General features: G+C 38.7%; 1 protein-coding gene across 3 annotated transcripts in view; it reads left to right on the plus strand.

Moving 5' to 3' along the window:
- LRRIQ1 (leucine rich repeats and IQ motif containing 1) overlaps nucleotides 1-4,774 on the plus strand; it is a 113,001-nt gene extending 108,227 nt beyond the window's left edge. For all 3 annotated transcript variants that reach the window (XM_068667540.1, XM_068667565.1, XM_068667545.1), the window contains one exon: nucleotides 3,830-4,774. In XM_068667540.1, the coding sequence (XP_068523641.1) occupies nucleotides 3,830-3,969 (140 nt within the window). In that variant the 3' untranslated portion in view covers nucleotides 3,970-4,774. The remainder of the gene's footprint in view (nucleotides 1-3,829) is intronic.
- The last annotated feature ends 11,020 nt before the right edge of the window (nucleotides 4,775-15,794 follow it).

Consider the following 15,794-nt stretch of genomic DNA (forward strand, 5'->3'; position numbering starts at 1 on the left):
CATCATCCCCAAATTCTTGTCTTCCCTCATCCCCTTTATTTAGACAAAATTTTAACCATTTGATATGGACTTGTCTTCATTGAATATTTCTGAAGGGAAAAAAAAAGACTGTTTTAATATTATAGAATTAGAAGACCTGTTGTAACACAGGCATAAAAATACAGTAGAGTTAGTTTTAATTTACATGTGATATTTTTATTTCTTGCAACACTCAACCTAGACACTTGCTTTATACTTATTAGAAATGCTTCTCTTAGTTTCCCTCAAGAGTGGATTCTTGCCTGGATTCTCAATGAAACAGGAGAAGATATGACTTAAAAATAAGCACAGAAATTTAATGGCACATGTATGAGAAATCAGTTAAGTCCTATATTTGCAATGCATTCCATTTGTATATTTTCATTTTCCTTTCTGGTTATTCCATTAAGCTCTAGGAGGAAGATGCAATAAAAAGATGTCTTATATTTGACTTACGCCTTCATCATAAATGAGCTGTTTCTTTGCTTTACAACACTCAATCATAATTAACATTTAAGCAACCAGTAGTTCTGTAATTACAAAGTCTGAAAATTAGGTATAACATAAATAGGAGTGAGCAAACCTCATTATGCTTCTATACCAGTCTGGCACGTAATTATTTGAGAATTCTTCTGTAGGGAATAGGTTGTTTTGTCTCAATGGAAGTTTTTCATCACTCCAATTAGACCAATAACTAGAACAGCAATGCTGATAATAATACCCATCTCTCAGTTCAAATGAGTTGATATCAGGAGTACATTCTCAAAAGAGCAAGCATGTTTATATCCACTTCAAAGACATGAAGGTGGGACATACAAAGGGAGCGAGCAGCTGAAGGAACTGGAGTTGTTTAATCTGGAGCAAAGGAGGCTGAGGAGGTGACAAAGCACTGTTCTCTTTAAGTACCTGAAAGAAGCTTGTAATGAGGAAGGTGTCAATCTCTCTTCTCAGACTCAAGGCAGTGGCCTCAGGTTGTGCCAGGGGATGTTTAGACTTGATATCAGGAAGCATTTCTTCATGGGAAGGGTGATTAGACAGGCAGCCAGGGAGTTACCATCCCTGGAGGTATTTAAGAGATATGTGGATGTGTCACTTAGGGACATGGTTTAGCGGTGGACTTGTAGTGTTAGATGAATGGTTGGACCTGACAGTCTTTTCCAACCAAAATGATTCTATGCTTTGCACTTTACAGGCCTAACATGGTGATATTTTCATTCTAAATTTGTTGTTCATTCCCTGCAATTATTTCATTTTATTTGTCTGAAAATGCTAAAAAATCCTATGAATGATGGGAAGGAAGGATATAGAGTAGCCTATGCTTTGATTAACTTTCTCTAGATCAATACTGTAGGTAAAGCTTAAAGCAGACAGTAGAAAGTCTAACCAACACTACAGACTGCGTAGAGAAAAAGAGCGTCATGACCACCAGACTTTGGGGTATCCTCTGATTTGTTAAACCCAGATTCAAGGGAGCAGTGAGTATCTGGAATTTTACAAAAATACCTTCAGGCTGAGGAAATTGTCCTGCCCTGCTACTGAGACCACAGGGTCTAGAAATTCTGAGCTATGATTCTCACATAGAAGGTTATTTTGTCAGACAGATTATATACACTCAAAATTAATAAATTGTTACATTTTACTTACAAAATATTTGACTATGCTACCCTCTAAGCAATGTACAAATCAATTACAATTAAAAATAAAAAATAAATATGTGAACTATTGACCATGAAGTTTAGACAAGTACAATTCATGCTATGACAGATACTGCCATCATTCTGCCAAAATAAAAGGGTATATTACTCATTTGTAAAGACTTCTCACAAGTATCTTATAGCGAATTACAGCAAGTCTTTAGGGATTGTTTTATGGAATAATATACCTTTCACAGCAATGTTGAGACAATATATCCCTTGCAATGAATTGTGTATAGTTTTAAGTGGAAAGCCAGAAAACTATATTTATAGATTTCTGAAATCCATCATGAAAATAATATTTATCAGTACAGATAAGTTCATAAACAAGTGTGGTTGTTAGTCCAGGAATAATCCAGGCTAGGCAATTAGGATATGTTTGACTTTCTTTTTTCTGTATTCATTGGGCTCTGTCACTTTTAAACTAATTTTCAAATTTATTATTATTGGTTTTGTTCTGACATTTGTCTTTTTTTCAAAATAATTCAATATTAATTCAAAAGGTAATTCAAATATTTCTTTCATCAAAATATAGAAATAACTGCTATCTTTAATATACCTTTATCATTAATATAATCTTGGAGATGAATGTATTAAAGAGTCAGTCTCAAGCATACACTAGCCCAAAATATTTTTCCAGTTTAAACATGTAATAGATCCTTCCTTCCTTCCTTCCTTCCTTCCTTCCTTCCTTCCTTCCTTCCTTCCTTCCTTCCTTCCTTCCTTCCTTCCTTCAGATGTCATATTCCACAGTATTAAATCTTTTTATGGTTTAACAACATTTCCAAATTCAGAAAAAAAAATAAAAATCTTTCATGGAGGGACACATTTTTTTTAGACCTCTATCAAGTAGACCTGGAGTAAATTATATATCTCAAGAAAAAAAGAAAAAAAAAAAGAAAAAAAAAAAAAGAAAATCAATTGACTATAGCCATAGAGCCATAAGTAAACAGACAGGTATCACATTAAAGCTACTAGAAAAGAAAAAGAGAGAACTATTTATAAGATGCATTTGCAATAATTAAAAAATTCATAAAAGGCAACACAAAGCTGGTAAAAGCTCCTGACATTTAGATCTAGCTGACTACAGAAAGGTATCCACAAGAAACCAGAAAAGTTCTGTTTGAAAATGTATCACTATTGTTACCTATATTTCTAAATAAGCATGTTCAATCATATAATTTAAGCATTTATTATTATTATTTTGGGGTGGCTATTATGAGAAATTTAGTTTTGTTGTTTCAAAGCACCAAGAAGTTGACATATCAAAAATGTTTACTAAAGATATGTAAATGGTAATCTTTTCCTTTGATAGGTGGCAAAAAAAAGTTTGTAAATTTTGTATTTGATAATCCATCACACTAATTATATATATAACTGCTATACTGTGAACATCGTATCATCCTCTTGGCAAGTTTAATTTGTTTTCAGACACCATGCTAATAGGTGTCTAAGAAAGACATTTCCATCTGTTAAATGTTGTTTTGTATAAATACAATAATTTGAATCAATAGTTGTTTAGTTTATTAAATTAGTATATAGCCAGTATATAACCAGTATATTTTATAATATATATATGTAGTATTATATAATAGTATATGATATATAGCTAAATTATTCAGTCATCTATATATATGACAATTATTTTTATTTAATACATTTATGTGTGTGCTTAAACTTGCTTTGGCATCATTCATCTTTCTCAGAGTCCAAGTATTCCTGGGCTTTGAAAGAAGAAATGCTTTCATTTGGTCTAAGATACTAAAACAAGAACTTGATAAATTGATAAGTCTTCTGAACTGGACCTTCTTCAATTTGGAAAATGCTAATTTATCTGTGTAAATTATACTCAAAATGAACACATAATGGCCCTATTAAAGATAGGGTAATTTTGTTTAGTAATTTTACTGTTTATTTTCATAAAGGCTTTTTTTTTCATAAATTACTGCTTTATGAAAGTACTTTAACTTTTAAAACAGAGAGGAATACAGAGTTAGAAAACATGTTTGCTATCAATTTTAGACATAGCAATATATTTTGTGATATTAAAAGAAACATGAAGCAGTGAAATTTAGTGTTTGCTGTTGTTTAATTTCATATATTTGTTTGTTGCTTAGAAAAGAATGTATCTACACCAGATAAATCACATCTGGGTCCATCTTGTAGAGAACGGATATCATTTCGAGACCATCCAGTGCAGCTCAGCGGAGAATGGGGAACAGGAAAAAAGAGGCAAAAGGTTAAAAATGTTAGTTGAATATTGGAGATTGTTTGACTAGTTGATTTAATCAAATTTTTGGTTTCCAAAGCATGTGGAGAACTGTTTCCTTTTAAGCCTATGAATATATATATATATTCACAAACATATATATGTATATATATGTATATTATTCACATATATATACATGTATATATAAACATATATATATATATATTCACATATAATTATCAGCATAATAAGTTTCAGTTAACTAAATGCGACATTTTATTATACATAGTTATAGTGTTTTTTGGTTGTTTGTTAGTTTTGTTTTGTTTTTGGTCAAATTACTTTATACCTGTCAGTACATTGTCATACTTAGTGTTTTCAATTGCTTATATGTTTGTGTGGTTTAGAACACAGAATCAATCAACTCTACAAGAATGAATTGTACAGTGAGCAAGTTTAGGCTTGTTTATAAGAAGTGGTTGAGATGTGCAAATGTAGTTAGTAATAGTTCATGTTAATATGATGTATGCTGTATATCAAGTCTCTAAATACTCATTTTTCACAAATAAAATACATGCTTATAAACTGTGTTATGGACTATGACATCCAATAATGTCATTCTTAAAGTCCGTTTAGAATATTTTACTGAAGCAGCAAAAACTCATGGCAGGCTGGAAACATACAAATAGTGGGGATGCATTTTTTTTTAACAATGTGAGAAATCCTCTTGAACTTTCACCCTAAATTATTGTAATAATATGATAAATCAACCTGCTAACCTTTTATACTTTCAAATATTTCTAACCTTTTCCTAGATGGTTAAAGAAAAATAAATTTACTACGATCTTATTTGTGCTGGGGTAGTATAACCCTACGTCTACAAGACACTGTTAACTCAACTCTATTTGTTCATGTAGAGTCCTTCAGACCCATGTGTAGAAGTTCTGTGGTACAAAGAGATCTAGAGAAAGAAACAAAATAAATTATTTAGTTTATATAATAAACTATAAATACTACTTTGAGGTAGAAAACTTGAGATGGATATCTAACTCATTACTTCTAGTGAATTCTTTGCCCATTGGTATACACAACAGAAAAGTTTTTTTTTTTATTTAATTTAATTTTATTTATTTTATTTATTTCAAAGCCTAACATTTTAATGTTTTCCACTTTGAGTGTTGAAGTTGCTAACCGGATCTAGAGAAGTCTGTCTTTGGATTTCCTCATCTGTTTTTGTCCAATATTCTGAATCCTCAATTCCTTACAGGCTGAGAGTGAGTTGGGAAGGATAATGTGGCTTGAAAATTCAGTCATTACAGAAGATAAGTTCTTATGTTGTGTCTTCAAAATGTACTTAAATTTCATTATATTATTTTGTGAGTTGCTTTTATATGCTACCACATACATATGACTGATGTTTCAAAGAAATTATCTCAATTTTTGTGAATATTCACATCCATTTTCACATTCAAGGAAAGCTGATACCATACAAAACATTGCAGCATTGCTGTCGATACCATTCAATAACTTTGCTCATTCTTATCACAGTCTCATTGAATATATTGAGTTTAAAGAGACCCACAAGGATCACTGAATCCAACTCATCATGACTCCACACAGGACAACCTAAGAATTGAAACATATTTCTGAGTGTTATCCATACACTTCTTGAACTCTGTCAGGCCCAGTGCCATGACCACTTCCCTGGGGAGCCTGTTCCAGTACCTGACCATCCTCTTGGTAAAGAACTTTTTCCTGATACCCAATGTGAACATCTGCATCTTTAAACCATTCCCTTTGATCTTTGTCACTGGTGAGCAAAGAAAAGATATGAGCACCTCCTTCCCCGCTTCCCTTCATGAGGAAGTTGTAGACTATAATGAGGTCACCCCTCGGTCTCCTCTAAGCTGGATAAACTAAGTATTCTTACTGACTCCTCATAAGTCATACCCCCTGGTTCTTTTGTTGCCATTCTTTGGACACATCCTTCTTATATCCTATTAAGGTACTTTTTTTTTTGTTATCACTTTATTTTGAAAAGCCAGTGCAGCCTATTTCAGAGAAGATTTCATTCACTTTTAGAGGAATGATGATCAGCACAGTTCCTTGTCCTGACTGTGGAAATGCTGTTGTCTTCAGCAGAGTATAAAATGTCATTAGATGGTTCTACAGTCTAGTTAGTTTCCCAATTTATGTAGCAAGTGTACTGCATACTTTCAGTATTCTAAATTTCTAAATATATTGTATAATACCTTTTAAAAATCACTCCCAAAGACTGCAGCAATTGTATCATTAAGGATATTAGTTTTGAAAGAAAGCTTTGTTAGTTCAAAATATTTGTCATTGTATGTGGCAGTATGGTCAGTAAATAGATCCACCACTATTACGGGTACTAACTGGAGATCAAAATGCAAAATCAAGCAGTTTACAATTCAGCACTCCTTGCAGAATGTTCCCTCTATTTAGACTGTGCATAATATACTGCACATCAATGCAACTGATGCAAAGTAAAACAAGGATATTTGTTATTCAGATTTCATAAATGTTAGATACTATAATAAAAATATACTTTAGAAAAGTTTTCATACCTGATCTCTTTTGCTTTCCAGGTGTTTCTGAATTAGAAATACCAAGCCTAAGTAAAATGTTTTGGCAACATTTTTAAAGGCATTTTATTTTGTAAGGAAAAGGTAGTAGCTTTATAACATACAACTTACTAAATTACATGTTGGAGTGACAAGATTTGCTGACATGCCTTTTGAGTTTCATAATATGCTTAGTCTGCTATTCCATAAATTGATATTGTCATGAATATGTTAAGTAGCATACCTAACAGAAATTAAGTTACAAAATATGCCAAAATACATTGTTGTTTTCATTAGATAATATTGCAATACGTAATAGGACGTCTTGTTATTATATCCAGTACATTTTTAAGAATTGCAATGTTGAAAGTACAGTGTGTCTGGTCAAATATGGGTAAAAGTCCAAGGCACAATTTCTGTTTAAGCTAGCAGAAAGACCATTATTGTTTTCAGGACCAAGGTGAAATCTGGGCAAATGTCTGTTGCTCTTACACCTTACAAAATGTAGGGTCAGAAGTAACATGAATACTACATCTGGTAACATATTTACAACACGACTACTTCAAGCAGCAGAAAGCTGTTTCATGCTTTCTTTTTGTCTCCCTCGTATTTTCTATTTTCTTTCTTTCTGGTAGTTTTTTTTGTTTGTTTGTTTGTTTGTTTGTTTTCCCCTCTATCTCCACTCTATCAAATACAGCAATTCCTATTCAGGACAAAAACACATAATTAAAAGTTCCTCTCAAAATCTATTTCGATATGTTTGGGTGGCTGTGAGTAGTGCTTGGAACTTGAGTTCAGAGCAAGTCCATGTGACGGCCCAGGAAAACATGAACCCCGAATACCTCAAACTGCATATTTCTAAATGTGCTGCTGCCTTTGTGGTGCTCTAAACCTCTTCACGGTTAACTAGCATAATCTGCTCAGCACTTTTTTCTTTTCCCTGTATATCCTTTAGTAGGAAGGAAGAAGGACTTCATGTGAAAAACAAACAAACAAAAACACTTCAGAAAATCTTCCTTTCCTTGCCTATATGAGTCTCGATTCTTGAAAGAATCTCATTCTGTAGAAAAAAAAAAAAAAATCAAAATCAAGGATGAAACAACACAAGTGAGTTTAATCATTTACCCTTTAGTAGGTGTCGTTTACCAAACCCAATCGAACAGCTTTTTTTGACCTTTCCTCAGGACGGATCACTGAGATTGCTTTCGCCGTATAATTTATGTGAGCATGAACTCTGATCGCCAGTATTTTCTTTCAACGCTCCTTTGTTCGAAAGATGTCATTAGGAGCATCGTTACCTGCTGCAACAGAGAAGTGCATTCTGAATCAGAAGGAGGTGTTAATGGTACTCAGATCGTCCATATTTGAATGACAAAACACGATGACGAAATATTTCTAGCTGAATAACAGGCCAGTTTTCTTGCTTACATCTTTAGATACTTTTCAGACAGTAGCTGTGTTTACTCAAATGATTACTGCTCAAGTAGATTTCTTATTTTAAGAGATCTGCAAATAATGGGTACCCAATGTGCCTTTAGGATAGACATTGCTGTGGTCCAGGATGAGCTGGTATTGCATTTTGGTTTAGTAAATCATTATAATTAAGTACTAATAATCTAGTACTAATAATCTAGTACTAATAATATAGTACTCAATCATACATTCATTAAATGAGGCTCTGCTGTACGAAATGTTTATATTTTTCAAAAATATGCCACAGGTTACATCCAAATCTCACTTCAGACACATGGTTGCAAAGCAGCCACTTGGTCTCCAACTACAGCTATTATACCCACAGTGAGGAATTTATTTAATATCTTTTTTTTTTTTTAATCATGATAACGGAAATGTATTTTTCTGGAGGCACAGCCTTTCCTTGATATACACTGAAGTTAATTCTATTAACATTAATGGAAACCAAGCTAATATTCTGGGACACTGCAATATCTTAATACTGTTTCCTGTAATGAGAAAAACACATTAGAAAAGTGGTTATTACTGGATGGCCCCAAGAAGGCAGGAAAGGAACACAACCATGTAAAAGTCTGACTAGCCTGATTTCACATCTGAGATCCAAGCTGTTTGTACTTAACTGTACTAGCTAAAAATAAATAAATAAATAAATAAATAAGTTTTCCTCTCTTATTTCTTTTTACAGTCCTAAGTGAAAAACTAATTATCTAATTTTATTTTTATAAGATTTGTGGAAAGTATTAGTCCAGCATAGGAATTTGGATCTTTGGCTGTTAGTCTGTAGGAAGCAGATGAATGACAGTCACTTCTGAGTTCATTGTTGAATAAGGTCTTAGAGAATGGAAATCTCATGGCCCACAGTGAACTTCATCACTTGTAAGATCTTGTGTGATAAGTGTGAAAGTCGTACAGTTCATGGATGTACCATAGTTAAGTAGGAATGGGGGGCCACTGTCTTCTCACAGAGGCAGAGAAATGTGATTAGAGTAGGAAAGAAACATAGGTATGGCCTGGAAGTAACAATATAGTCTAAATAAATAATCTAAACCAGCCTATGTATTTCAATGGATAAATGATAAATTGTTCCTCAAGGTAGATAATGGGCAGGAAAGTGCTGATCATACCTCCTTGGATCCACCCTCAAGATACCTTCAAGGTGCCAAATTGGGCTGATTTTTTTTTCAGTTAGCACTGATAAAACTACTGGAGAGTTGTTTATGAAGTCCCATGATGGCCAAAGTGCAGGGACCGGGTTTTCCAGGAGGTTTTTAGAAGAAATATTTTGTATCTGCCTCAGACTGACAAATTGTTGAAGGCTGGAAGTAGAAATGAATGGCATTATGAACTATATTGTTATTCGTGAGCAGATAGACAGAGATTGTTCTTCATGAGCACAGAAGGACTTCCTCTGCTATTTCGGTGACATGGATGCTGATGGAACGGGTTATCATTTACCTAGCTGCCAAGAAGGACTAGAATTTGTTCCTCTCCTGGTCTTCACTTGAATGATCGATGGATTTGTTTAGAATTAGCATCCTCTACTTAGTTTCTTAGCTGACTGATTGCTGTCTACATAGCTAGTTGTTTTTGTTTGTTTTGTTTGTTTTTCATCCAAACACTAAAGAAGACCAAATACCCAGGTAGATGTAAAATGACCCCTGGCTGAAATGCAGTTTTAATCGCAGTAATAAAAGAGAAAGACGAAGAGTATTTTATGTTCGTAACAACCAATGATGATTTGACAAAGTTAAGATATGATCAGAAATGTTTGTTAATAATAGCTGAAGGTTGCATTTTCTGTATTCCTAGCTTATTCATTTGGTAAATTACTCTTAGGCAAAGAAACCAAAGGTGGTGGTGGTGGTTGTTGTTGTTATTTAGACATTACTTCAGGGAGTCTGAGCGCAAATAAGCACTATTAATCAGCTGTGCCAAAGGCAAAACAATTTTTAGTGGAGATCGCTATAGCTATCAGGTATATTTCTAATAAAGAATAAATGTTTCTATTTCAAGTGAGAGCAGTTTACTATTCCTGTGAACAACGCTCTACAAAGGAAAAAGTAAGAGAAAAAAAAAGGGGGGGGGAATAAAAAGGCTTTATTTTCCTGCTAAATTTGTATCATTAAATGAGAGTTGTCCATTCAAAACTGCATGTCTTCTGCTACCATCACCATGTGTAGGAGGTCTAGAGGTTATTAATTGCAAGAACCCAAGTCAGCCATAAGTTTGACCCTAATCTGACTAATACGTTGTAATTTGCGCGATTTAATTAGGTTCTCCAGTAATTTTCCTTTAAACAACAACTTGCTTAATGTGAGAAAAGAAGTCGTGCCACAAAAAAAAAAAAATGTGTTTTCTCCAGCGCCAGGTGAGAAGAGAATACTTAGTCTCGTCTAAGTGATAATTTCTGGTGTTTTTTCTTCCGTCGCAGTTTATTCATAATTTGCAGCTTCTGTGAAAGCCATCTTGATGCAACCAAGTGCGCTTCCTGCTGCTAATTTCAGTGTCGGTCCCTGAAACCGTAGCGCTGTGCACCAGCTCCAGAAAGAGCACAGAGAAATCTGTGTTTGTGTAAGGATTTCCTTAAATAAATTCGTTTTCCATTTTACGAGCAGTGCGTTCATTCTTCGTTACGAGCTCAGTCCCATTGATTTCTGTGCGAGTTTTGCCTGAGTAAAAGCCAATAGCGACAAGCTGTGTTTTATACCATTCTCAATTGCAGGTAGCATCTCGGGGGGCTGCCGAGCCCATGCAGTGCACAGCTGGGCCATGAGCCGGCGTAAAGTCCGGTCCTCGTGTCGCTGGTGGGGTGGGATGCTCTGGATGGGGTGCCATGCGGTCGAGAGGGCAATTTGCTTTCTCTTCGCGGATACCTCTTGCTCTGCAAGCAGGAGGCGAAGAGAGGCATCGCGCTTACAGCACCTCTGCTTTAGCTGATTGATACTTGACGAACAAACCCGTCACCACCACCACCCCCACCACCCCCTCCCCGGCCCCCGTGCTTGCTCCGGTACAAATACAGGCAGAAATAAGGGACTTTCTTGCTGGGTCAGGTCCCCGACGCCCATTACTCCCCGATACCCTCTGGAAGCAAGCACCGCACGTCTCAGGGAAAAGGTCTCTCGCGGTGACATATCCCAGGTACGGGTTTTGTCAGGAAAAGTGAAATACTCCGAAGCAATTTGTAATACAGTGGATTAATTTTGATTGCCTGGGGTAGAAACAAAAAGAATACTGTCTCTAACCATAGACTGGGGGCTGACTTTATTTGCCAATATCAATATTTGTGTGGAAAGCTTAAAATATGTTGTTTTTCCAAGAGCTGAAGTTTTAAGAGGGGAGGAGGGGGAGGCCCATGAATGAAATATTAGCAGCATATCGGTTAACCACTAAGTCCTTTTTTGTATTCATCTAGCCGTTTCTGGTAAGAAGGGCGGAGAGTTTAAAGGCTCGGGGATAGATGCTCCTTAATGCACACTAAGGTTTCGAAAGATACAAGCAGCTCTCAGCAAAGGACAAAATAAGGCTGAGACTGTACAGAGCCGAGTGCTGAAAGACGGGAACAAAATTGCTCTGTGGCTTTCAGCATCGCTGAGTTACACATTTTAAAATCAGATCTAGCACACATCGCATTGAAGAGAAAAAAAAAAAAAAGGCAACGGTTCTTTCAGACGAGCCAGTCTTGAAAACCAGCAGTCCCTGTCAAAGTTAGCTCAATGCATCCATTTGTTAGTGCTTCCAACCTGAACAGGGATCTATTTCTTAGACCCTGTCCCTTCTGTCTCACACCTTCCTTCAGCTTCGTGCTTAGAAACCAGAATGTCGACCCATATTTCATGCCTTAAAAGAAATCAATTCATCTGAAATGACAAGAGAGCCCCCCACACATTCTCCAGGCCCCTCGATACATTCAGAGCCTCGGGGTCGCTCCGGTAATGTAGCCCGTATATTTTCGGAATTGTCCTAATATTAATCAAACTGCCAGCAGGGAAGACTGCGTAGCTTGCAAAGAAGGGCTTTTCTTCTGGGTTGCTCGTTTGCAAAGGTGCGTTAATGCTCAGTGCTCCATAGTCAGAGCCGGGCTGGTTCGCTATGGTAGATCGAGGAGTTGTTGGTAAAACATCAGCGTTAGTTACTTAGACGTCTCCTGCACTTAAAATTCACAATGAGGTCATTTTGGGGAAACAAACAAACAAAACAAAACACATAGGAAATCAATTCCCGGGAGGGGGAGGAGGTTAAAAGCAGGAATTTTCAGCCATAACATGCTAGAGAGTTTCTTTTTCACGTTTGCATTTTGCTCCTAAGGCGTCTATTTCTTTGATGTGCAGAACGCTGTTTGTATTTTGCACTGCGTGTATCTCTATAATTTGCTGGAAATCACAGCGGAGCGGGAGAAGGGGGTCGGTGGGACGGGATTTGGATTTCAAAGAGCACATCCAGCTGCTGGAGCAATCCCCACCCCCACCCCGGCCTTTGTAGCCAGCAGGTTTGTCCCCGCGTGAAGGAGGTGGGACAGACGCCCCCTCCAGCAGCCCCCCGTCTCCGACTGAAGGAAGGACCGTGACTGTCTTTTCTATGATCCCGAGTGGGAATCAGGACGCTATTCTTACACGAAATGCTGAGCAACTAGCAGATCCGAGAAACGTCGATAGAGCAAATCTCTCCCCTCCCCCGACAGTGCTAAGGTGCATGGGGCTTGAGTCCCACAGCCCAACTTTCAAAATCCTTTCTAAACTTGATAAAGGGCTGTAATAGCAGCCAGATAAAGCACAGATTAAATTCGTGTTGGGTTTGTTTTTATAGTCCATATGTAAGTAGGTTCCATTATAATTTGAACTAGATCAAGATAAAAGATTAATCTGTTTTTATAGAGCATCTCTGCTGAGATTTCCTATGGGGCTAAGATTAGATCCACACACTAAATATTATCTCGTTCCATTTTGTGTTGAGAGAAACGTTAGATGGCTTAAGAAGATTCATTACGTGTTGCAAGAAGAAAATTGTCGAAGTTCGTCCAGTTCTGACAGCAATCCGTCTCTCTTAAGGGGAGAAGAGGGACGGGAGAACCTTCCCGTTCACTAGTTGCTTGTCTTCCCACTGCATATGCCTTTGAGGCACATGAAATCTTCATTTTATCTGTGCAGGTGTCGTGCAGGAAACCTCCCAAACAGCTGAGGTATTGTCAAAGCGCCAAACTGCAGGAACCGTGAAATGATCGCTGTCATTACGTTTTGGCTGGTTTGTGGATAAAATCTGGGAGCGTCTGAACCTCGAGTCTGGCTGGGAAAGGCTCCAGGCTCGGGCCCGGTGTAATGAGAACCGACACTTCACTTTCTCTGCGCACTGCCCGGGGACGGACGCAGCTCAGCGGTCCCTTGCCCTGCCCATGTAGTGAATTAACCAGCAGAAGAGCCGTCGATTTGCTCCTATGCCTTCAGTTATCTGCGAAGCTACATATCCCAGGCTTTTGGTAAAGTCACTCCAAACAAAGTCAATTAAACACTTCCCCTCAGAGCGGAAAATCTGAAGGCTACCCTCCTACACCAGAACCGATTTTTGTTTTCTTAGGTGAACAAAAACTGCCCTTTAGTAAGAAAGTTTATTAAACGGGATTCAGATCGGGCCCTTTTTGCAGCTTGGCTGCTGAGACCCGAAGCACAGTCGTTACTTTTACTCATTAGAATAGGATGCTCAATTAAAAAAAAAAAAAAAAAAAAAAAGAAAGCTTAAAAAGCCCAACAGCCCTCAAAGCCCAACTTGTTTTAGTATGCATTGAAATTTATTGCAGATTTTTTGCTTGCAGTAATAATGCTGCAAGTGATTCTTTCTCACAAACAGGATGTCTGGAAAATTATAACTCAGCCGAGCTAGATTTTGAATCTGTAACTTGCGATTGCCCTCATCCCCCCGGGGGGGGGGGGGGGGGGGGGAGGGTTTAGAATGAGTGTGGAGGGTCTTACACTTTCTGCCGCCTCCGCGGATAGGATCGCTCATTCCCAGGACCGGGCAAGAGTTCCCGAGCAATGGGGACCGGGGCACTCATTGCTTGGTGGGTTTTGCTCTAGCCTACTCCCGAGCTGATAATAATAACAACAACAATAATAATAATAGTGGTAGTAGTAATAATACTTGCATTTGAACGTGAAATGAGTGACTAGGTGAAGCCTCGGCAAAGAAAGAGGTGGCTTCTGGAAACGCTGCACCATTTGGGCACCTGTCCTCTGAGAGCTTCCTTTCCCTTTGTATTTCTCTATTTGGACCCTCCTTCCCCCCCGCAGCTCTTGTCATATACGGACCCATTCGAGGAAACACATAGCTCTGCTTTTTCCCCTACTAGCCCTCAGCTGCCCTGTATAAAAAAACTCCTCTGAAATATCCCGCTCTCATCTTCACAGCTTCTCCTTCCCACTTTCCCGGATAACTGGGAGAGAACATCGGAAAGAAGCGAATAATACCCCCTAAATTCGTTCAGTCCGGTCCCAGGTAATGTTGATTTCTTCCCATTCCCCTCTCGTGTTGTAACTTCTCTGGACGGAAGAGAAGTGTCGGTACAAAATAAATTCAAAAATAAAAACTCGTCTCTGTGTCCAGATATCCATAGCTAAAACGCGGTACTAGGATGGGAATAAGGACCCGGGATGCGGGCTCCTGGGCATTTGGAAGGGAGATCCTCGCCCGCATTGGTGCCGTGGCATTCTCACTTTATTTAAGTAGATGCAACAGTATGACTAGATCCCATGGCTATGCAAGGGCATCGTTTCGGCTGGGACCCGGCATCCAGAGCAGCAGAGGCAGCCTGAACTGAGGAGCCCAGGACGACCACCCCGCGCAGGGCGTGGGTCCCGCACCGTGCAGGTCCGCCACCGAGCTCGCGTTTCTTTCCCCAAAACGCTCATTTTTCAGCAGCGAGACGCTTGTACTTTGTGCGATTTATGCGGGATCCTCATTTCTCCATTCGGGTCAGTAACTTCTGATCTCAGGAAGGGCAGGAATGTGAGAGCGGAGGGGGGAGGCAGCCGGGCTCCCGCGGGAGAGCCCGCGAGTACCGGGCAGGGAAGCCTCCCGCGGTGCGCGCCCCCCGGCTTATCTCAGGGGACAGGCTTCCCTCGAGGAGCCCCGAGGCACTGCAGGGGCGAGCTCCTTCACACCACCTCTGGCCACGAAACGTCTCTCCATCACACATAACACCCTTTCACAGAAGGTTTAGGAGATACTCCATCTCTGGAAACACAGCGGCACATCTGCACGCTGCTCTTAATAACCGGACTGCCTGGCGGAGGGAATCAGTCCCTGAAGAAAGATGCTTTTCAAAGCTGTCTCACCTCAGCACACGATTTTTTTAAATCTTTTTTTTTTTTTTTTCTTTTCTGCCTTGTCTCCAGGGACCTGTCCAACCCTTTTTAAATGGTTTTAGCCAGCTGAAGTCAGCTTTCTGCTTCCAGGCTTTTAAGGAGAACGATTGCCATACGTGGCGCCAATTCTCCCCTAGGTTACATCTCTCCTTCCCTTTGAAGTCAGCTGGGTTGCAAAGAGGTAAATGAGAGCAGGATTTGGCCCCTGTAGCTAACAATGCTGTGAAACCGCTCTGTGGTTTACTTACTTACTTACTCATTTTTCCTGGGGTGGCGGGAGACTGTTTTTAAGACCCGGTTATAATTTGCGACGGTCCCTATTTTTAATACTCGGGGCGATGACCGTGCAAACGTCGGTGTAACGACGGCGCTGCCCTCGCAGGGGAGCGCTTCACGGCGACAGGCCGACATCGAGCGGAGCCGCCACCGGGGCGAAGGCGCTGCGGGAGGGGGCTGCGGG

The sequence above is a fragment of the Anas acuta genome, chromosome 1 (assembly GCF_963932015.1).
Source record: "Anas acuta chromosome 1, bAnaAcu1.1, whole genome shotgun sequence".
NCBI classification, from domain to species: Eukaryota; Metazoa; Chordata; class Aves; order Anseriformes; family Anatidae; genus Anas; species Anas acuta.